Genomic DNA, 20,553 nt, shown 5'->3' with positions numbered 1-20,553 from the left:
ACATTAATCAATCGAGTTAACGCATTTCGCGTATAAACGCATATTACTTACGCAGTTCCTCTAATGGAATTATTTTAAATGCACTTAAGAGCAATGTATCAATTTATAATAAATATAATACATACCACACGGTAAATATGAAATGTATACACCTAAATTATGTTTAAATACGATTCTTTTTTTTTTTTCAAGTAGCAGGTATACATATATTACGATAAAAAATATATTTTATTTTTATTCATTCCTCCGTTTCTTTATTTTTAAAACGTCGTGTGTACTATTTAATGAGGTATTCGTACTTATATATTACATACCTTTTACAATTTATTTTTTTTTTATAGCATTTAGATTTTCGGTCGTACGTGGATATTCGTTCTAGTCTTCTAGAATTTTACGTTTAGCAAGACACGTATAATATCTTTATTATAGGTTGGTAGGTATATTTAATAATATTTTAAAATACTATCAAATTAATTTAAACGGGTTACCATAGAGTTATAAATAATATTATAATATGTGTCTACTGTCTACGCAAACATGCCAGCTGTTATTCGTTTGAAATATTATATTAGTTTAAAATTATAATTATTGATGTCGTGAAATGATAGAACCCACCACCAGTGTTTATTTTAAACTTGAAATGAATATTTAAATAAAAAAGTAAATACTCGCGTTCTTAGAAATTCATAATTAGTATTAATCAACGGATGTTATTTTTCGCATACAGTCTCTTTAAAACGACGTCGGTTTAGTGAAAAAGGTAAACACGCGTTACATAGAAATTTATAAAAGTAAAAGATTGCTTTACTCAAAGGTTTATCTTTCCGGGAAAAAAATAGTAAAAATAATAATAATTAACTGGTTGAGAAGTTTTGTCGGGCCCAAATCGTTGAATGAGACAACGTGTTTTGTGCTCGGATCGCTTCGCACGGTAGTCCGGCAGTAGAGAATCGTGCGTACCACATGTCCACATGCAAATAATTTAAATAATTATATGACGCAAGACGTGTGAACGTAAAATTGGCCCATGTGTGTTTACTCTATTAGATATTATATCCTTCACCTTTACGACGAAACAATTTGTTTTCGAGACGGGTATCCGCACATCAAAAACATACCGTGAAATATCACTGACCTGACCGTAATCTGGTGTAATCTGCACGTTCATCAGGTACATTGACTTCCGTGTTAAAACAATGATATAATAATGTGATGAGAAACACATTATTTCGATTATCCAAAAACTTTGTGAACGGAACTATTTACAATATACCAGGTTTAAAGGCGTTATTATTAATGTGTGTTTCATTTTATTGCATATATTGATATAACGATAAATGAATAAATAACTTTTTTTTTAATTTTCATAAAACCGAAAACGATCTTTTATCCACATGGTGTCGTCTGACTGAATTCAAAGCCAACAACTTTATTTTCATATTTAAATTTAAAATAAAAACTTTTAAATATATTATTATGCTTATTCATCAATATAATATATATATTTGTGAACAGATCAAACAAATATTTATCAACTAATATAAAATATAATAATTGAAATATTATACATATTATGTATTATGATGAAATAATTTTAATTTTTATGAATATGAACAATGTTATATTAAGCTTTACTAAAAATATGATTTCATAAAATTTTATAAAAAATAAAAGATTTTGGGAGGTATCGGACCATCATCACACCCCCTTTTGTTTACGACCCTGCAAGTTGTATATAACGATAACGATATCACTAAAAAATTGTTGACAAAATCCGTGACTAATTAATAATACAATTCAATATTTTACTATATAGGTAGTAAATAGAAAGGCTTAAGCACACAACAATATTTACGGCGACGGTGGGTTTAATAGGTACATTAAACAATGTCAATTACGATGCACCACAAAGAAAATCAGAACGTAGGAAAATATATTATAGTATAGTCAAGTATAAAATATTATTATAATTATTAGTTATTACAATATAAACGTTAAGACAACTATAAATTATTACAAGTATGATTATTTTAATATACATAAATATGATCCCTTCGACGAAAACGCATTAATATTAAATAGCTCAGTTAGATCCTATTGTTTGAATCGAACCCCAAAAACGTCGGCTCTGAAACGTTATCGTAATATTATAAAGGATAATATGTATAATAAACAGGATATTTCAGATTAAGAATGATCTTATATGTCAGTGATTTAATTACCTACATTTTGTGTTCTGAAAAAAAACGAGATTTTTAAGGATACTATTACTTCATATGATACCTATATTTATACTCAATTTGGAAATTATAGTTAAAAGAAATACATATTATGTACTTACCAAAAATTTTCGTCTCAAAATATTCACATTCTGATAATATAGTACCCCACAACTTTTAAAAATTCCAACCGGGTTATTCACAAAATCTCAAAAATTATGTGGTTTATATGAAAATAGGGATTTTGAGGGACGACAAATCTCGTATGGTACTTCATTTTTTATAAACTTAACAATTCAAGATTTACCATTATTCTTTGTTTTTTAATTAATTTGGTATCACTTAAAATCCTTAAATTGTTATTTTAATCAAAACTTATAATTCTCTCAAAAATTGATGGATTTTTTTGCGTGGGAAGGTGAGGTGTGGTATGTTTATTATACCGATAAATTTAATATGTAATAAGATTGATATCATAAGTCTCTTTAACATCCCGTATTTGTGAAACACAAAACAGGTTTTTGATTCCACAAACTATAACATGGGATAATTCTCAAAGTTTATACGAATATCGTACTGAAATACCCTGTAAACGAATATATATATATTATATAGTTTACAGATGACCGATGACTTTCGACCAAATGTATTATTCTCTGGAAATATAATTTGCGGAGTTCTATAGGTACAATAATAATACGTAATCCCTCCTCCCACGTCATTTGTTTAAACTATAGCTGTATATAGATATATACGATCTGACTACTAAGCGTAATGTGTATTGTATTATATATTGATGCGACACGAACAGGTCTCCGACATACATAATATTATTATATATCTACTTACCAGATCCCTAAGATTAGCCCACTTAATCGACCGAAAAAGCTCATTATTCAGATATTATATGTATATAAATATATTTTACATTAATATAAATCATACGTAATTCCTATTGTTCGTATGTTAAATTTGTGCACGCGTATAGAGCTCTATAACATAGAAGGCATATGAAATATATTAAATTATATATGTCCAAATTTTTCCTATATCGAAAATCAAGTGACAGCAATCATTTTAATGTTTAGAAAAAAAAATCATAATATTTACGAATTTCGTAATACATACTCGTGCTTAGTATTATAATTAATTCATTTTGATTATATTTTTCACATATTGATCAGTAACATACATAATTTATGGTAGGTATCTACTTTTTATACCTGTATATAAAACAAGGGATCTCTAGGTTGGTTTCAAGTAGTTTAATTTTAATGTATTCTCAAATCAAAGTTTTTTGCTGATTGAATAATAACAATATTAAACAGCAAAATCTTTAGAGAATCTAACACAGGTTAGGGTTTTAACATAAAATGGAATTCAATGTATACCTATAATAGGTATTGAATTATAATTAAAAAATTAAATCGTTGTCCTGTATTTGCCACGATATCGATATATCCGACCACAGATTATATATTATATAATATAGCAGAAATTTATTTTTACTTCATGGAAAATTCCGTTGGAATTTTAATGTGTAGGTATACAATGTAGATAGTATATAATATAACAGCAAAGTTTCAGAAAAACTTAAAATATAAATAAAATCGATTAGGTTCATAATAATTATAGTTTTGGTCTTTTCGACGTATTGAAAGAACGTTTGGACGACCGACACGTATGTGTACACATACATACATATTATATATATAGTGTAAACAGAGCATACGCGCTCATCTACCGCTCGCCACTTATATTTACTCCAACATCCTATTCACCTCCTGCAGCCTAAGCTAATATAACTTATTACCAACTGTTTGAATTAACCTTTTAAAATATTTACCTATACATACAATTTTACACAATTTATTTGGTCGTTTATTTGACTGAAGTTTGAAATAAATCACGCAAAAATGGTGGTAGGGAATCTATATCTATTTCTGGTCGCATTCCTGCAGGCGTAAACGAATATCAAATATCAATCACAAATCATTGTCTCGACTACGGGACGCAGACAATATACGCATAATATACGTAATTCGACTATAAGTGACAAATTATAGTTACGGCATCACTGCAAATATTGCTGTACGCAAATAAAATCCGTCCAACACAAAAACTGTAACTGTCACCAACCTTTAAAATGAAAAAGATTTGTGCATCTGTGCGTGACGTCAAACTTTTCCGAATCAGTATATGATGTACAATGTACACGTGCCTGCGCATATCATCGCTACACAACGTATATATTCAATTTTACAATAAACGCGACATTTAATATACATATACATAATACACAGTTTATATATATATATATGAATTTCGATGCTGTGTTTTATAAGATACCATAATAGTGTTTATGTATAGTCAATTTATTTGCCCACAAAAAGACAAACGTTATATTATAATGATAATAGTTTTGCACAAGACATGTACGTGATGTATACATCGAATTATCTACAGCGTTCACGTTTGCAACGATTATTGATCGAATAAACATAATACATTTGTAGTAAAGGTTCAAGCCAATACTATTTGAATACATTTATTTATTGAGTGGAAACCGAGATGTATAACATACGAGTATTATAAACAGAATTGTTAACTTTTTTTCAGTGACTCAAATAAGTGGTACATGGTCGAAAAATTAAAGTTAGCGAATGATAAAGTCGGAACACAGCCGGCATATTAAAAACGAGTACACACACACACATATATATATATATATATATAATATATAAGACTCACTCGTATACGACAAAATATGATATACTGTATGACAATAGTACAGTATATATAATAATATAGTATTGTACCGTCCGAATAGGGTGAAAAGCCGCGACGATAACAACGCGCATTATTATTATATTTTATATTGCATTGTATTGTTTAGGGGTGGGAGGACAAGATAAAAGCTCGGACGAGAGACGAGGCAAGTGCCTCATTGAAGGAACTGCACGAACTATACATAATATAATACATAACACGACAATATATTATATATAGAGCGTCGTACTTAAGAGATTTACGGATCGAGTAGGTATGCGATATGCGTATATATATATGATTAATATAACTACAGATCCTCCAGTGATAGATATACTACACGAATATATTATGTATTTAGTTGCATTCGTTAGAGTTGCATTGGTTGGTTGAGTTATTCGAGTAGCATGCGTGCGTATGTATATTATATAATATTCTATCGGGTTTTCATTCAAACTATACCGACTCGAATTCAAATACGGAAATTAAAAAAAGAAAAAAAAGATGGGCAACTGCATGTGTTTACTTCTCTGCTATACATGCAGTAGGTGTCGAGTGCGGATTGGGTCTCTGTGATGATAGATGCGTTAAATTTAAATTCAATGCGATATATGATTATAATATGATAAATTATTGTGTATGAAAAACGATTTCTAGCTGCAGAGACGGTTGATGGACTATATTATTACTATAAGTATATTTCATGTTATGTTTTTTGATATTACTATTAAATAAGGTAATTTATTTTACTTTTAGTTATAAGGTAGGTTAATGGTTATAGTTTTTTAAAAACATTGCATTTTTAAAATATAATTGTGTTTATAAAATATAATAATATATACGTACAAGTTTCATGTCCTCGCAAATGTTTTTTAGAATTATGAAAAAATAATGAATATCGTAATTCATAGTTTAAAAAATATATAGTTTCATCCAATTTAGAAATTAAAATGAAACATATATATGTGTATTTTAGATTCTTAAGTTTCGGTATAATATACTACTTATGGGAAACTTTGTATTAAATTTTAAAATGTATGCTATAGATATTATGTATTAGTTATTACATACATTTTAAAACACACTAAGAATTTTTTAATTTTCTAATAAAAATAAATTTGTCAAAATTTGAACTTCAAATGCTTTTAAAAATAAATAAAATTGTGCACATGTATTTTAAATATTATTAAATACCCATAAGAATAACTATATATATATATATATATCTTGTAATCGATTTTCAAGGATTTTAACTAAGTAAATAAAATTGTATCGACACAAAAAAAAAATAATCACGATGCCTATAAATAGCTCAACATAGAAAGTTATATATATATATATTAAATGACAATGTAAAAATTTGGTACAAATTTCAAGTACCTATGGTTATTCGTTTTTGAATATTTATAAAATCGATTTTTTCAAAAACTAGAATCTCGGTTTTCCATTTTTTTTTAGTATTTTTTTAAAGTTTTTCTCAGTTACTTTGAAACGACACTTAGAATTTTGACCTCACCAAAGTACAAACTATCCAAAACTACCCTCAAAGTTGAAAATCGTACATACAAAAAACACACGCACAACATTGTAAAATCAATACATTTATTGTTCTGATTAGAATCTAAAACAGTTAGTTTTACTTATACATAAATCGTACACATCATTATTCTTATATCATATTATATTTCAGAGGCATAATATAAAAATATAATATTCCTTAACACTTGCATATTTTTTGTTATATTAATCATACAATTCACGAGTAAACTATATATATGTAGATATAATCATTGAACAATGACATAATATGATGCGCATAAAAAAACGAAATTACTAATAACACGCAATACAACATTATACAGAGATGATGACAACGATATATTCGATATTTATTGTTTTAATAAATATATCGGAAACGAATAAAATTAGTAATATAATATAACAATAATAAATAGTTTATTGTAATTAATATGTTATTTTACTCAAATCAAAATAGAACGCGTATCACAACAATTATGCATTATGCTGAGCTAGTAATAATTTTCGTGAAAATGCAATACGAATTTTACCAGGGAATACTATTGATACACAATCAGTTTTAAAAAAATATATATATAATTCGTGAACATTCATACAATATTTTTATATTAATTTTATTAAAGTACTAAAAATAAAAATAAATAATCGTTATTTTTGCTTTTTAGTGTATTTTTGTATAATGCGCAATACACAATGTTACAATAAAGAATAAAACTAGAGATTAGATTTAATATAATAATATTTCAATCAAAATTTTTTGCATTATAATATTCTGTCAAAGTATTTTTATACCTTTTGCAAGTATAACATTCTTTTATTTTAATTAATAATACGTTGGTATTTTAATAAACACATTAATGAAGATTTAAAATTACATTAACAAACTACTGGGAAAAATTTGCCGTTTGATAACCGTACTTAATATTTTGCAGTGAAAATGTAATTATTTATTAAATTGATTTTTTTTTTGTCTTATAAAATATTTAAAATTTTGCTGAGTGTTATAAAATATTATAATATATGTATAGTTATAGATAATATGCACACAAATTATTATTACATTATATTTATGTTATTGAATTGTTTACAAAGTTTCGATTAGAAGATAAGAAGAACAATATTTACGGGTTGCAACAGGTCGTACATATGTGGTAAATCGTTTTGATTTAATATTATCTAAAATAAAGTTTAATGCACAACCGTTAACCATAGTTAAAATTAAAATTATTAATAATTTTTATAAATAATTTGTCGAATATATTTCTAAAGTGTTGTCAAAACAAATTTTTACCTTTGTGATAAATTATAAATTTACTTAAAAATTACTGAATAATTAAATTATTTTTTACTAAGAGCCTATGAATACAAATACATACAAGAAATTTTCATAAAAATGTGCCGATTAATTCATATTGGTTTCATAGATAATCACATGATCGATAAATTGTGTAATTTTTAATCCAATAAAAATATATCTATATTATATATTAATATAAATATTTTATCTATTTAAATACATAACGAAATAAAAGCTAATATAAACATTAACAAGTTGGTCAATACGTAAATTTAATATTGATATTAATAAGAGTTTTTCCTATCTATCCGCAAACATATACGATATATATTAATATAATATCGTAGTGTCGACTCCGTGTGCGTTAGTAGCTTAATGAGCCGTTTTATATTTTTTAATCGCGAGTTATAGTTGTCTAACTTTCCTACGCTCTGCGTTTGTTCTAATTTGTTAGCACTTTACCATTTTATTCTTTCTTTTCTTTTGATCAAAACAAAAGTGAATTTATTTATTTCTCAGACCTTTTCGAGCAATTTAATTTCCCAAATGTTTACCTATGTTTTCTCTTATTAAAAGTCTATCTAAATGGGAAATTTTTAAACGTTCAAAGCACCACCATCATCATTGTGGAAAATAAGTTTCACTTTACCACTTTAGTCTGCGAAAACGAAGCAATGTAAAACTTTTATTCTTCCAACTACAACTTCAATATTACATAATGTACCTAAAAATAGACGATTTACGCAATGCTTATTCTTTATATTTATGTATTTCTTTGCAAATTTTATCGTCACATAAACGGATAAAAAATAGAAATGTTCTATCTGTTCAATCTCCCGGCCAAAAATATTCGTGCCCAGAGGTCTAGTGAAACAATTTGAATAATACATACCTACAATAAAATATTGTACGGCTGCTGCAACAGTACATTATAATAGATGACAAGAGCGAAAAAAATTCTGTATAGTAATTGCCATTCTATGATGCGATATCTCGTTCGATTTTTTCTCCCCCCCCACCACCGCCGTTAATACTTTGATCGCCATGAATAATGCTAATGACGCGTAGACTGGTGTTATATATTTTTTCGATACAGATTGATTGTTATCGACAAAGACCTTTCGCATATATCTATCATGGTGGTTTATTAGCAAGAAAATCATCGTTAATAAAAAATTGCCTCCATTGGCTGGCGCAAGTATATACTATAATACTATATAGCAATGCATACACGGATATATATTATAATATCGCGGTATATTATAATAATTATTATTATTATTGTTATTAACATGTTATAAAACGTATCGAAAAGCTTAAGGGTACTTTCAAAAATATCCTTAATTATTAATTATACTGCTTAATAATAATAATTACGTTTAATTACCCATAATAAACATAATAATTATAACAAAACCATAGTTACGGAGCTGCAGCTATTATTCACGTACGTATAGGTATATAATAATATTAATATGCATATATTATGATTATTATTATTTTACAACCAGCAACCTTCGTTCGTATCTTGACGTTGGAATTTAACAACTAGAACCTTGAATTGTGAAAAAAAAAACAAAGATACACATCAAAGTAAACATATTGTATATCAGAAAAAGTTTCTGAAATTACGTTTGAAAGCGTACACAAATTTGATGTTGGTAGGTTTTTTACTTTGACGAATAATTAATGGAAATTAGTACCTTAACACCGTTAAACCTTTTCGTATTACAATCCGTCCCCCACTAATACTTCTTTGAAAAAAAAAATTCAAAGTAAAAACTCACGTTTTTAATAATTTCCAGTGCTTATAAAACTATATACATTATACATTCAACATTATACTGATGATATACTTCAGAAATTATTAAACGCGTTCAAGAAAACTATAACGCAAAATCGTATAGATGAATCAAAAGACGATTTAATGACATTATCCTATTATATTGTGACAATATTATTATTTTCGCGCAACAATGCAAACATTATTTAACCGTATTGTATTATTAAAAGTTACGAAAACGTGAGAAAGATATTATATTCAATTTTCCACGATAACGACTTTGTCATTATAATACGACACGATACGGAATAATTTTTTCGATAAATACATCTACTTAAAAGTTGAAAGCATACACTAACGGCAGGGTGACTTATTGAAAAGAAAATTATGACAATATACGCAAGCTGGGAAATCGCGGGCTTCCTCTAGCCATTTTGACAAGCTTATGGAAACCCTGCGGTCACCAACAGCAACCCAAAACATGTAAATAATCAATTATTATACACTACAATAATATTTGTTGTGTAATAATGGTACAAAACGAATTATCATATTGTTATTATCATCACAATTATTTTGTAAAATCGTTAACCGACAAATAGAAAGGAAAACCGTTTAAAAACCGTGACGTTTGTTATATTCGCACGAGTTTTTTCTCAAAAATGATTTGTTTGTATGTATGCGTGATGAGGTGAATTTAATTTATTCAGAAAATTATGTTCCTAGAAACTTAAGTAAGAAACGATTTTTAATGATGATTTGTTACGGTTAGTTATATTTGGGATACTTACCGAAATATCGAATTTGGGCAATCTGTTCCAACAGTGTTATTTAAATTAAAACTAGGTATGAGTCAAATAATTTACAAGTTTATATATTCGTTATGTGTTTATCGTCGTTCCACCTTTACGAATAAAATGTTCAAGTTTAATCGCACATAATTTATATAATAAACTTTTAAGTACACAAAGCAATTTAAATTTATTAAAGTTATATATATCTTACCTATAGTTATAGACGTATAGTATGTATAAAGGATCGACGGTGTCTGTAAATTTAAACTAAATTGGTAGAAAAAATTAAATTACGGCTGATTACCGCGTATATGTATTATGTGTATAGATTGTTTTAAGTTTCTGGTGAAAGAAAAGTTTGACTTAATCTTATAGAATACGATTTGTGGTACCAGTTACAAAAGGGAAAATTTTGAATGAGGAAATAATTGTATTTGAAATAACGGAAATATTCATTTTAATATATCGACATGATAATAATTTATTATATTATAATAATAGGTAATATGTATTTAAATATAATATAATATAATTCTTAATAGCTACTTATTATAATCGTAAAACAATTTGGACGAACGCTTAGAATCAATATCATCGTAGGTACGATGATCGTACCTGATATTTTGTACGTGTACACCGAAGAGTAGGTACAATAAACAGTGAAAAAATTGAATAGTGAATAAATATCAATATGATAATAAATTAATAATAAACACGAAAACCATTTAAATACAACTACTCCGATCACATATTACATATAATATTATATAATAGAGACACAAGGTGATTATTTTGAAGGTAAACACACATATTCTCAAAAAATATTTTAGTTTTTCAAAATGTTTTTTTCTTAATGACTTTAAATTATTAAAAAATAAAATAATAAATCGAAAAACGAGGTTTTATATTTTTTCAAAAAACTATATATTATTTAATGTTTACCCTAAAAAGTATCACTTGGAATATTTTTTATTAAATCGTTACTTAAATATTTTGGATTTTAAATATTATACTATATAATATTATCTTATTATCATTGACCTATAAGTATTGACTGTATGAAAATATGATATAATATATAACAATGTAATAATATTGTTATACTTGCCGAGGGATTTAAACATTTTAAACGTGACAATAATTCAAGCCGATTTTAAGGATATTTTCACAACAGATTTGTTATGAAAGCATTTTGGTAGTCGGTATACGATATAATGTACAGAGAGTTGAGCTTGTTAAGCTTATCGATACCATACAAATTAACTGGTGGGCCTATTTACGACGTACAAGTAGACACGCTTGTTTTTATTTTTTTAACGACTGTGGGTTAATATTAGTATAGGTATTATTTTATAAATTATTATGCAAATAACTATTAGTGTTATTTAAATCTGAATAATCGTGTAAATACTATTAGGTAAACGCATAATTACATTAAAGCTTTAGTTGCACAATATCCACGTGTGATTTATGTAGGTATTTTATTTTTTATTTTTACCGTTAGTGTCGGATAATATATTAATATTATTGAGTGCAAATATATCCAACGAATTTTATTAAATAAATTATAATAAACCAATAAAAAATAACGAATTACGCGTGATGTTCAAATGAATACTACGATTTAATCAATTTTAAAGATGAGTATAAATTTAATTAAAATAAGTCAATATTTGATAAACATTCATGACGATACTTTATAGAGTGCAGATACCATAACACACAATTATTCAAATGCAAATAAAAAAATAATAAATACCGATACATTCATCGTAATAAAATATATGTTATTATATAATCAAATGTCTGAAATGTTTAATATAGCAACTATAAAGTGGCATAGTCAATTGTATTATTTTTATAATTATTACCTATTTAAAATATAAATACCTACTAATAAGAAATAATCATTTATGGTAACATTCATTCTATAAAACTAACAAATTTATAAAATTATAAAAAATATATCAATCGGTCTTACGAAAGCAATATAACTTTAGCAATACTACTTGTCGATTCTAATTGTATTCAGTCATTAGTGATTAATTTTATGTATTATATAATATAAATACAAGCGTACACCACAATGTACATGAAAATATGAATTCGAATGTCCGTAATATATTGTATGGCATCTATAATTATAATCAATATTGTATATTATTATAATATAGAGCATACCACAAACTAAAATATTTAATTCTCATTATACTGTTACACGTCTCGACATCTACCTATGTAAATTAAACTCGACTGCTATGGTTAATGTGATAATTAAATATTAGTATACAGCCGTCTAATAAATATAAGCCAACATCTGAATTTTACCTTTAAAAACAAAACTCGGTGGTCAAATATACGGACATGTCCCTTTGACGTTAAGCCGGCTCCTCGGAGACAAATAGAGTTAAAACAAAATCAATAGTAATAATTATTTGTTGTGTACCGGAAAATGCGGTAGCGGACGACGGAAAAACGGAAACCCCAAAAATTAGACCTGCCACCCTTATACTTGTTAAGGTTTATGCCAGGATTTATGTATATATAGGTGTTGCTAGTACGCCGGGGGAGGGGTGGGGGGTTAAGGCGAATACAATTTGACTCCAGGAATAGCGCGAAACACTCCACACCTGTCCGGAAACCTTTATAATCCTGTTTTCATTACAAGCGGTCTGAGCGGACACTTTTTATTATTATTATTTTTACATTTACCTTACAAGCGCACACAATGCGTGTCCGGATTCGACGTAATAATATTATGGACAGACGTCGTGTACCAAAACGTCACGAATTTAGAATAAGAAGAATCAGAGCACCGTGGTGCGTTCGTAATATCCGTGTACGTTCGATGTTTCAACAATAACAATGATGATAATACCCTCTTTCGTCACCGTCACCCCCACACTCACAGCATCACACACCACGATCGCAGCGGTGCCATTCATGAAAACACTACCTCAGTAGTCAGGTGCAACTAGAATTGTTCGTGAAAAGACCCACCGTGGACAATATATAGACAAATCTCACCCCCTCCCCCCGTCACACAGTTTGACCGAAACGCTTCGAAGTCAGTGAGGTGTTACGGTAGACATTAGGGGTAGGTCTAGTTATATTAAATCGTATATATATATATACAGGTGTGTATGTGTGTGGGCGTGTACAGTGAATTATTTTGGTAATATTTGGTAATTAACATTTTAAAGCAGTGGAATTGAAATATTATTGAGTAGATAATAATTATTATGCGCGTTAACCTCGCGCTTCTTTTTGCGTGTTCATCGAACATCGAAGGACACCCTGTAGCATAAAATAAACATATTTTGTGTGCGCGTGTTTTAATAATAATTATATTATAATAATAAACGAATTCTACGTAAACGCGATTTTAACATTTTCGATCACAATTTTTCTTATTTTATATGTATAAAAAACAATTACTTACGTATATAATATAATATTATCCAGTGACCTACATGTATATGTACGTATGTGCGTATTCTCCATGAATTAATACATCAAACCAAATTCATAACTAGGTAACATATATTATTTAAATTGTAATTAATATTCTTGTTAGCTGCTGTATAGAAAATGTTGAAACTTTATTATAAATAATAATACGGGTATATATACTCAGTATTTTCATAAAATAACTTTATACGAGTTCTTTACACATGAAAGAGTAATACAACGTCATGGAACGATGCTATAGTTTCGGACAATGTTATAAACATCGAAAATGATCATGTAAATATATTTCGAAACATATTTATATTTTTATGTTGTACTTCTACGAATATATTATACAAGTTAAATACGATTAAAAATTGTTGAAATGTTGTGTTATGCTTAAGATTTACCAAACACGGGTCAAACGACACGAATTTTGTTGATTTATCAAAAAAAAAAAAAATTACCTATCAATTTTTGTGAAAAAAAGTTATAATCAGCATCATATTTTATTTTTAATGGCGATTTTTACAGACAAAAAAAAATCATCGATGATTGGTAGACTTAGATAATTTATTACATATACCACCTTCAAAAGTTTACGAAATCGTATCGTTGCTTCGTATACCTAATTGGATGGTTCATAATTTTGAAAGATATCTTGGCCACCTTTAATATCAATTTAGAGTTCAGATTTCTATAAAAGTGTAGCATAGCTGAGAAATAATAGTAATTATTATGTTCTGCGTATAATAATAATAATTAATAAGCAATGGTTTTGAATCAAAATCGAGTCGATATATTATACATTAATACAATAATACCCCTAAAAGCCCAGTGTGATCTCTAATGAGTGATCACTGATCATTGATAAATACATTCATACGAGCATTGAAAATTTAAATAATTTGAGTAGAAAACTGGTAAGGATTTCAAAAAGCTTAAATAAATGCGATTTTAACAAAATATTTCATTTTAACCGTTATAAATATACTGTATTCAATCAAATTTTTTAAATCGTTTATATACTTTGTCCTATATTATATAATTGAAATTTTGTTTGTATATAAACATAATTTCAATTATATTTTACAACTGTCAATGTACAAAAAAAAAGTAAATTTAAAAATCAAATCAAAATATCTTGCAATATAAAATTAATAGGTATAATAAGTGTACAACAAAACAACGTTATATGGGACGAGATAAATTGTAACCCAATCTATCGTTTTTATAAAATATTTTAAATGTAATTTTAGCTTCAGACACCAGATATATTATATTGACTAAAACGCGGAGGAGTACAATTGAATCTGTCATGACTCATGGACATAACATAATATTGACTATCAATCGATATAATATTAAATAGATTACCAATAGTATTTTAATAATAATAATAATAAACTAAAATTTGGCACGCACATTATATTTTTGCTAAGTATTTAGATATTGCTGAGGAGCTGTCATAATATTACATATCATAACTAAAATGTAGGTAGTTACAGTTAATCTAAACTAATTACAAGCAAAATAATATGATGGCGGGTAAGACCAATCCAGGACAGTTTCCATAGAATTCCATGCAGCGATAATAATAATTATTATGACGTAAATTAAATATTTATATGGTGTAGTATGTACGATGTACCTATCTATAATTTATTTTAAATAGCTGTAAGTAGTTCCAATGTAAAGAACAAGTATCATGATATATAATATATATAAGTCGTACAAAACATTAAACACAACGAAGCAATTTCTGCAAAGACGCAGATTTTGAATTATTCATAAAAATACAAAAATAAATTTACTGAAGGTGCTTGAAACGAAAACAGTCGAGAACGGCTAAAAGGTACTGGATTACCGAGAACTGAATGAAAGTAAACAAGGAAGAGCTAATAGAGTAGGCAAATATAGCTCAGCCAGTAATACCAGTGGTATACATTCCGGGAATACACTTTTACCACAATTACTTATGTTATAATTATAAATTATAATACACATTAAAATATCGAAAGAAATATTTTCCCAGAAAACTAATAATGCAAATAAAATTACTGATATAAATTTTTCACCATAATTCACGACAAAGGACCTACAAAGTAGAGTAAGTAAAGTTTTAGCAATGACTTGAGTATAATAATATACATTTTGCGTTTTAAAATTAATACAACTATCAAAAATAAAACCTAACCGGTATCAAAACAGTATTTTTAACCTTTATGTATTTATATTCTATACGATTAATAGTCAAAATAACATTAAACGACCTTAAATACAGTAGAATGTTTGCTGATTTTTGGTTAGAATACATAAAATGTTTTATACAATTTGTCAATAGAAAATTAAAACAATATTAATGACAAACACATTACAAATATAACCTAATAAATATATATTTGAACAGATTATTATCACTCAAAATTAATTTATTTAAATGTGCATTGTGCAATGTCTGAAATGTGGTTTGAAAATACATAATATACCTAATATATTTTTTTAAACCATAAATCTTATTATTTATATATTTTTGAAATTTAATTTATGAACAAAAAATTTCATATCAGGTAGGTGTAATATTTTACAATACCACTCAAATATTATATCGTCGAAAAGCAAGAAAAAATTAACCACATACTATATAATAGTATATAATATATTGTTACCACATAACTTTCTTACAATAACAAAGATAAAGAAAACTTCGACGAACTCTGTTGAGTTTAAGTTGGCGTCGTTAATACATTTGTTACGTGTGTACAGTATACAAAGCGAGGCACAACATGACTATATCTACTAGTCTACACATGCGACCGAAAGGATTTATTTGTAAGTGATATTATGAATTGATACCAATTACACATTGTTAACGCCAGTTTGAAATTCGATTGTAAAATACTTTCCTAGTGTCCTAAAATATAGTGTCACCACGGAACAAAAAATATAATTCCGCTCAAATATAATAAAATGTCATCCGGTTTATTTTTGATTTATACGCGATTAAATTATCATCTCACTATAAAACTTTAAATACGTTTCTGACAATAATAATTGAATACACCGTAGTTTTGAAGAAAAAACAGGTTCCAAACTACACACATAACGAGAATAATAACGATTTTGATTTATGTATTTTTATACGACTATAAACATTTACGATTCTTTACGAATCGTCAACTTGATCTACATTTTACTGATTTTGGTACTTACATAATATATATAATATATACACGAGATCCGAACATTTTTATTTACTGACAAAATGAAAAATCAGCGTTTTCCCTTTGTTATCCGCGCCGTAGTATGACGCGACTCCTTAACATAGACTTGAAAATAGTAATAGGTATATAACCATCGCCTAACACTGTATTGCATGTGTTTGGCCATAGAAAATACATTTCGTATATTTCATTTCTGTACTATAGACGTGACGTTTCGATAAAATATACCTAACGAACGTAAGCAAATATAATATCGTATTATAGTTGTATGCACCTTACAACTTATAGTGTCCTATTTATAATGGTTAAACTGTTGAGGACTACTGCATGACTCGAGACTATTACATTTTGTAATTCATTACGCTTACAATTTTCTTTATATAAATACGGTAGTATACTTTATCGAACATATGATAATAAAAAAGCTTGCCCGAGTGCATCATTGAGGCACTCATTGACGAGAAATATTATTTATGTTAATATCGTAGATATTTTATAAGAATGGCGTTGTCTGCATTTTTTTATTACTATTTTCATACGTCTGTTCCCGATAAAAATATGTTCCTCCTCTAGTGTTTAAACACGTTTCATAGGTACGAGGCTTGACTGTGCGTAAATCATCTTTTTCACATTGATAATATTGTATTCTTTTTTATATAATACAAATAGAATACCATCATTACGTATTGGTATGCTATAGACGTTATATACTAAGAAACTTATCAATGGAAATCAGAGAAATGTAGGTACTATTGATACAATTTATGTCGTGCAGAATAAATTCTGAAAAAATCGTAACAAATTTAAACCGAAAAACGGAATATTATTTAACCACGCTTACCCTTATTTATACAAGTCTAAACTGTAGCTACTAACTAAAACTGATAAAAAACATATTTTAAAAAACCTAAGTACCTGTTTATCTTCAACAAGAACCTCATATCTTTTGCAAACTATTAAGTAGATGTTTTTGATTGAAATGTTTATGAACATATCAAAATTAAAAATTTAATGACTGGTTTTCTATACATGATTATATGTTTTTTATTTTTTATTCTATTTAATTTACATAGAATCTATTAGTAATAATACCTATATAATATATATCCATAGACCATAAAAATATAGTTTTTTGAGTCTTGAGTGTACTTTATTGAGTGTGATTATAAATATATTAAAATCTATTTTCCAAAATGTTGCCTGCTCGACAATAATTGTTCTGTTTCGTTTTTAAATTATTTTATGCAGAAAATAAGGCAAATAAACACTTAAATGACAAGATTGTTTTCATTTCATCTCAGACTATCATAAACTCATAAATAATAATTTAAAATAAGCCTTTTAAAACGAAATGGATGGTTTTTAAATGTCAAGTATACAATGGGTACTTAGTTTTAAAAAAAATCTAAATTATAATTCGAATCCAAATTCATAATGAATCATTACGAGGGGTGAACGTACTCGAGAAATCAACCCGAGACATACGTAATTAATGTAATCAGCAAATCGTTCCCAAACTAAATCATTATCAAAACCCGCCTGTCAAAAATGGTTTTATATCTGTCTTACCTGGAACTCAAATCGCGAGAATTCCGACGCCGTGTCAATGGTGGTATTGGCCAGTCCCAGAACGGGGCACGTGTCCCTGTCCACGGTGGCCGTCATCGGCGCGACACGGTGTTGTAGGGCTGTGCCCGGCCGCTTTCTGGGAACGGACGGCGCGACGTCGTTGGCCGCGGAATCGTCCTCGGGCCGCTGTGGCCACTCAATGGCCGGTAATAACGCGGCCGGCTGTGGCCTGTCGTCCGACCGACCTCCGCCCCCGACGCCACTGCCGGTGGACAAACCGTTGTAGTAGAGGCCCAGCGTGACCAGCGTGCTGAGGGCCAGCACGACGGCCAGCAGCCGCTTGGCCACTCGACCGCCGTTCATGTCCACGATTTGTGTTGGACGACGGCCACCATGCGTTTCGACTGCGACCGCAATTCCGCTATCAGCGCGCGGCCGAGCGATTTGTGTGCACGCGCGTGAAACCGACCCGTACACGTAAATAATAAAATAAGTAATAATTACTATTACAATTATTGTCAGTAAGTTTCTCGGTTATAACTCGTTAGTATACCGTTGGACGACAAAAAAAATAATAAAATTCTAATATTTATTTTTTTTCCAAGTATCGCGACGTTAAGTTTTCGGTTTAAATTCGACGGACTCGATGGACGCACGCACGAGAGACGACCGGACGGCACACGTTGTCGAACGAGACTGAGACACCGCCACCGCCGCCGCCGACGACGACGACGACAACGACCACTGCCAACACGATTACGGCGACGGTGGTGAGCCCCCACGGTGAGTGCGTGTGCGGTTTGGACGAATAACCGCCACCGTGGACGGTTTCTGCCGCTCGTAAGTCCTTTTAAATATTTTGTGTATTATTATAATGATAATAATATTATAATAAGTAATTTTTTCTACAAGTCATATTCCCGTACGATATGACTATATAAATATATACACAGACGTATATATGTTACCCGCTGGGTAAGACCGCTTCCAGCACGACCCAACGACCTCACAGCTGATGTCCACCTTTTTACTGTATGACGTACGTTATAATATTATTATAATGTCGTATTAAAACGACATCGAACAAGTACATGATATGCGTTTCTTATAACGATTATGTGCCAGAACAACTCAACTCGTAAAATATAACATTTTGTTTGATTTCGGAAAATACATCATAAAATAAAATGTATTTTTGGAATCAAATTGGCTTAAATCACTAAAATACAAATAAAAATTCCCTCTATATAATATTCCAGGTAGCACATTATTGGTTTTGTCGTTTAAATAACGAATTTCATCAAATTCCGCGGAACGAGCAGCGGCGAGTGTATGGAAGGTGCACAGGAATTAAATGCATCGACCAATAATAGGTAAAAAAAAGGCAATAAGTCAGAATTAAATAAATTCTCTTCCTATGATTACGGAAAACTAAAGTGTATGCGACATATGCCCATATAATGTAAGATATCATACACATTGCTGATTGCTGATAGATTTATTTATTTTAATTATATCATGACAAAATAGTTGAATAAAATCTCCAATTATACACTTTTAAGAAGCGTATGTCCAATTCTCTGGTCAAATAATTCAGTATATAAATCAGTTAAGATTGGATATATTGAAGTTTAAGAGTTTTTGTCTGCTGATTCTATTCAAAGGATGAAAAGAATATTATTAAATACGAAGAAAAAATAATTAGCAATACAATAAAATCATTTAAATTTGTCCCTCTTTTAAATGTTTAAACTCACACGCCCATTTAAAAAATACTCGATAATACTTCAAAAAGTATTCAATTAATTAGTATTGGTGTGAAGTACGTGAAGTGTTTCTATAATCTAACTTTAAAAGTTAGAAGTAAACTAGAATTATATGTAGACACATTCTTTTCTGATAAAATTAT

The 20,553-nt window shown here is 28.6% G+C and overlaps 1 protein-coding gene across 1 annotated transcript in view; it reads right to left on the bottom strand.

Moving 5' to 3' along the window:
• The window catches only part of LOC132929067 (alpha-mannosidase 2), a 135,559-nt gene extending 116,206 nt beyond the window's left edge, over window positions 1–19,353 (bottom strand). Inside the window, exon 1 of the mRNA XM_060994127.1 lies at window positions 18,645–19,353. Within this exon, the coding sequence (XP_060850110.1) occupies window positions 18,645–19,007 (363 nt within the window). The 5' untranslated portion in view covers window positions 19,008–19,353. The remainder of the gene's footprint in view (window positions 1–18,644) is intronic.
• Between the last annotated feature and the right edge of the window lie 1,200 nt (window positions 19,354–20,553).

The sequence above is a fragment of the Rhopalosiphum padi genome, chromosome 1, assembly GCF_020882245.1.
Source record: "Rhopalosiphum padi isolate XX-2018 chromosome 1, ASM2088224v1, whole genome shotgun sequence".
Lineage (NCBI taxonomy): Eukaryota > Metazoa > Arthropoda > Insecta > Hemiptera > Aphididae > Rhopalosiphum > Rhopalosiphum padi.
The sequence above is the reverse complement of the archived record's forward strand: the minus strand, read 5'-3'. Positions and strand labels throughout refer to the sequence as shown.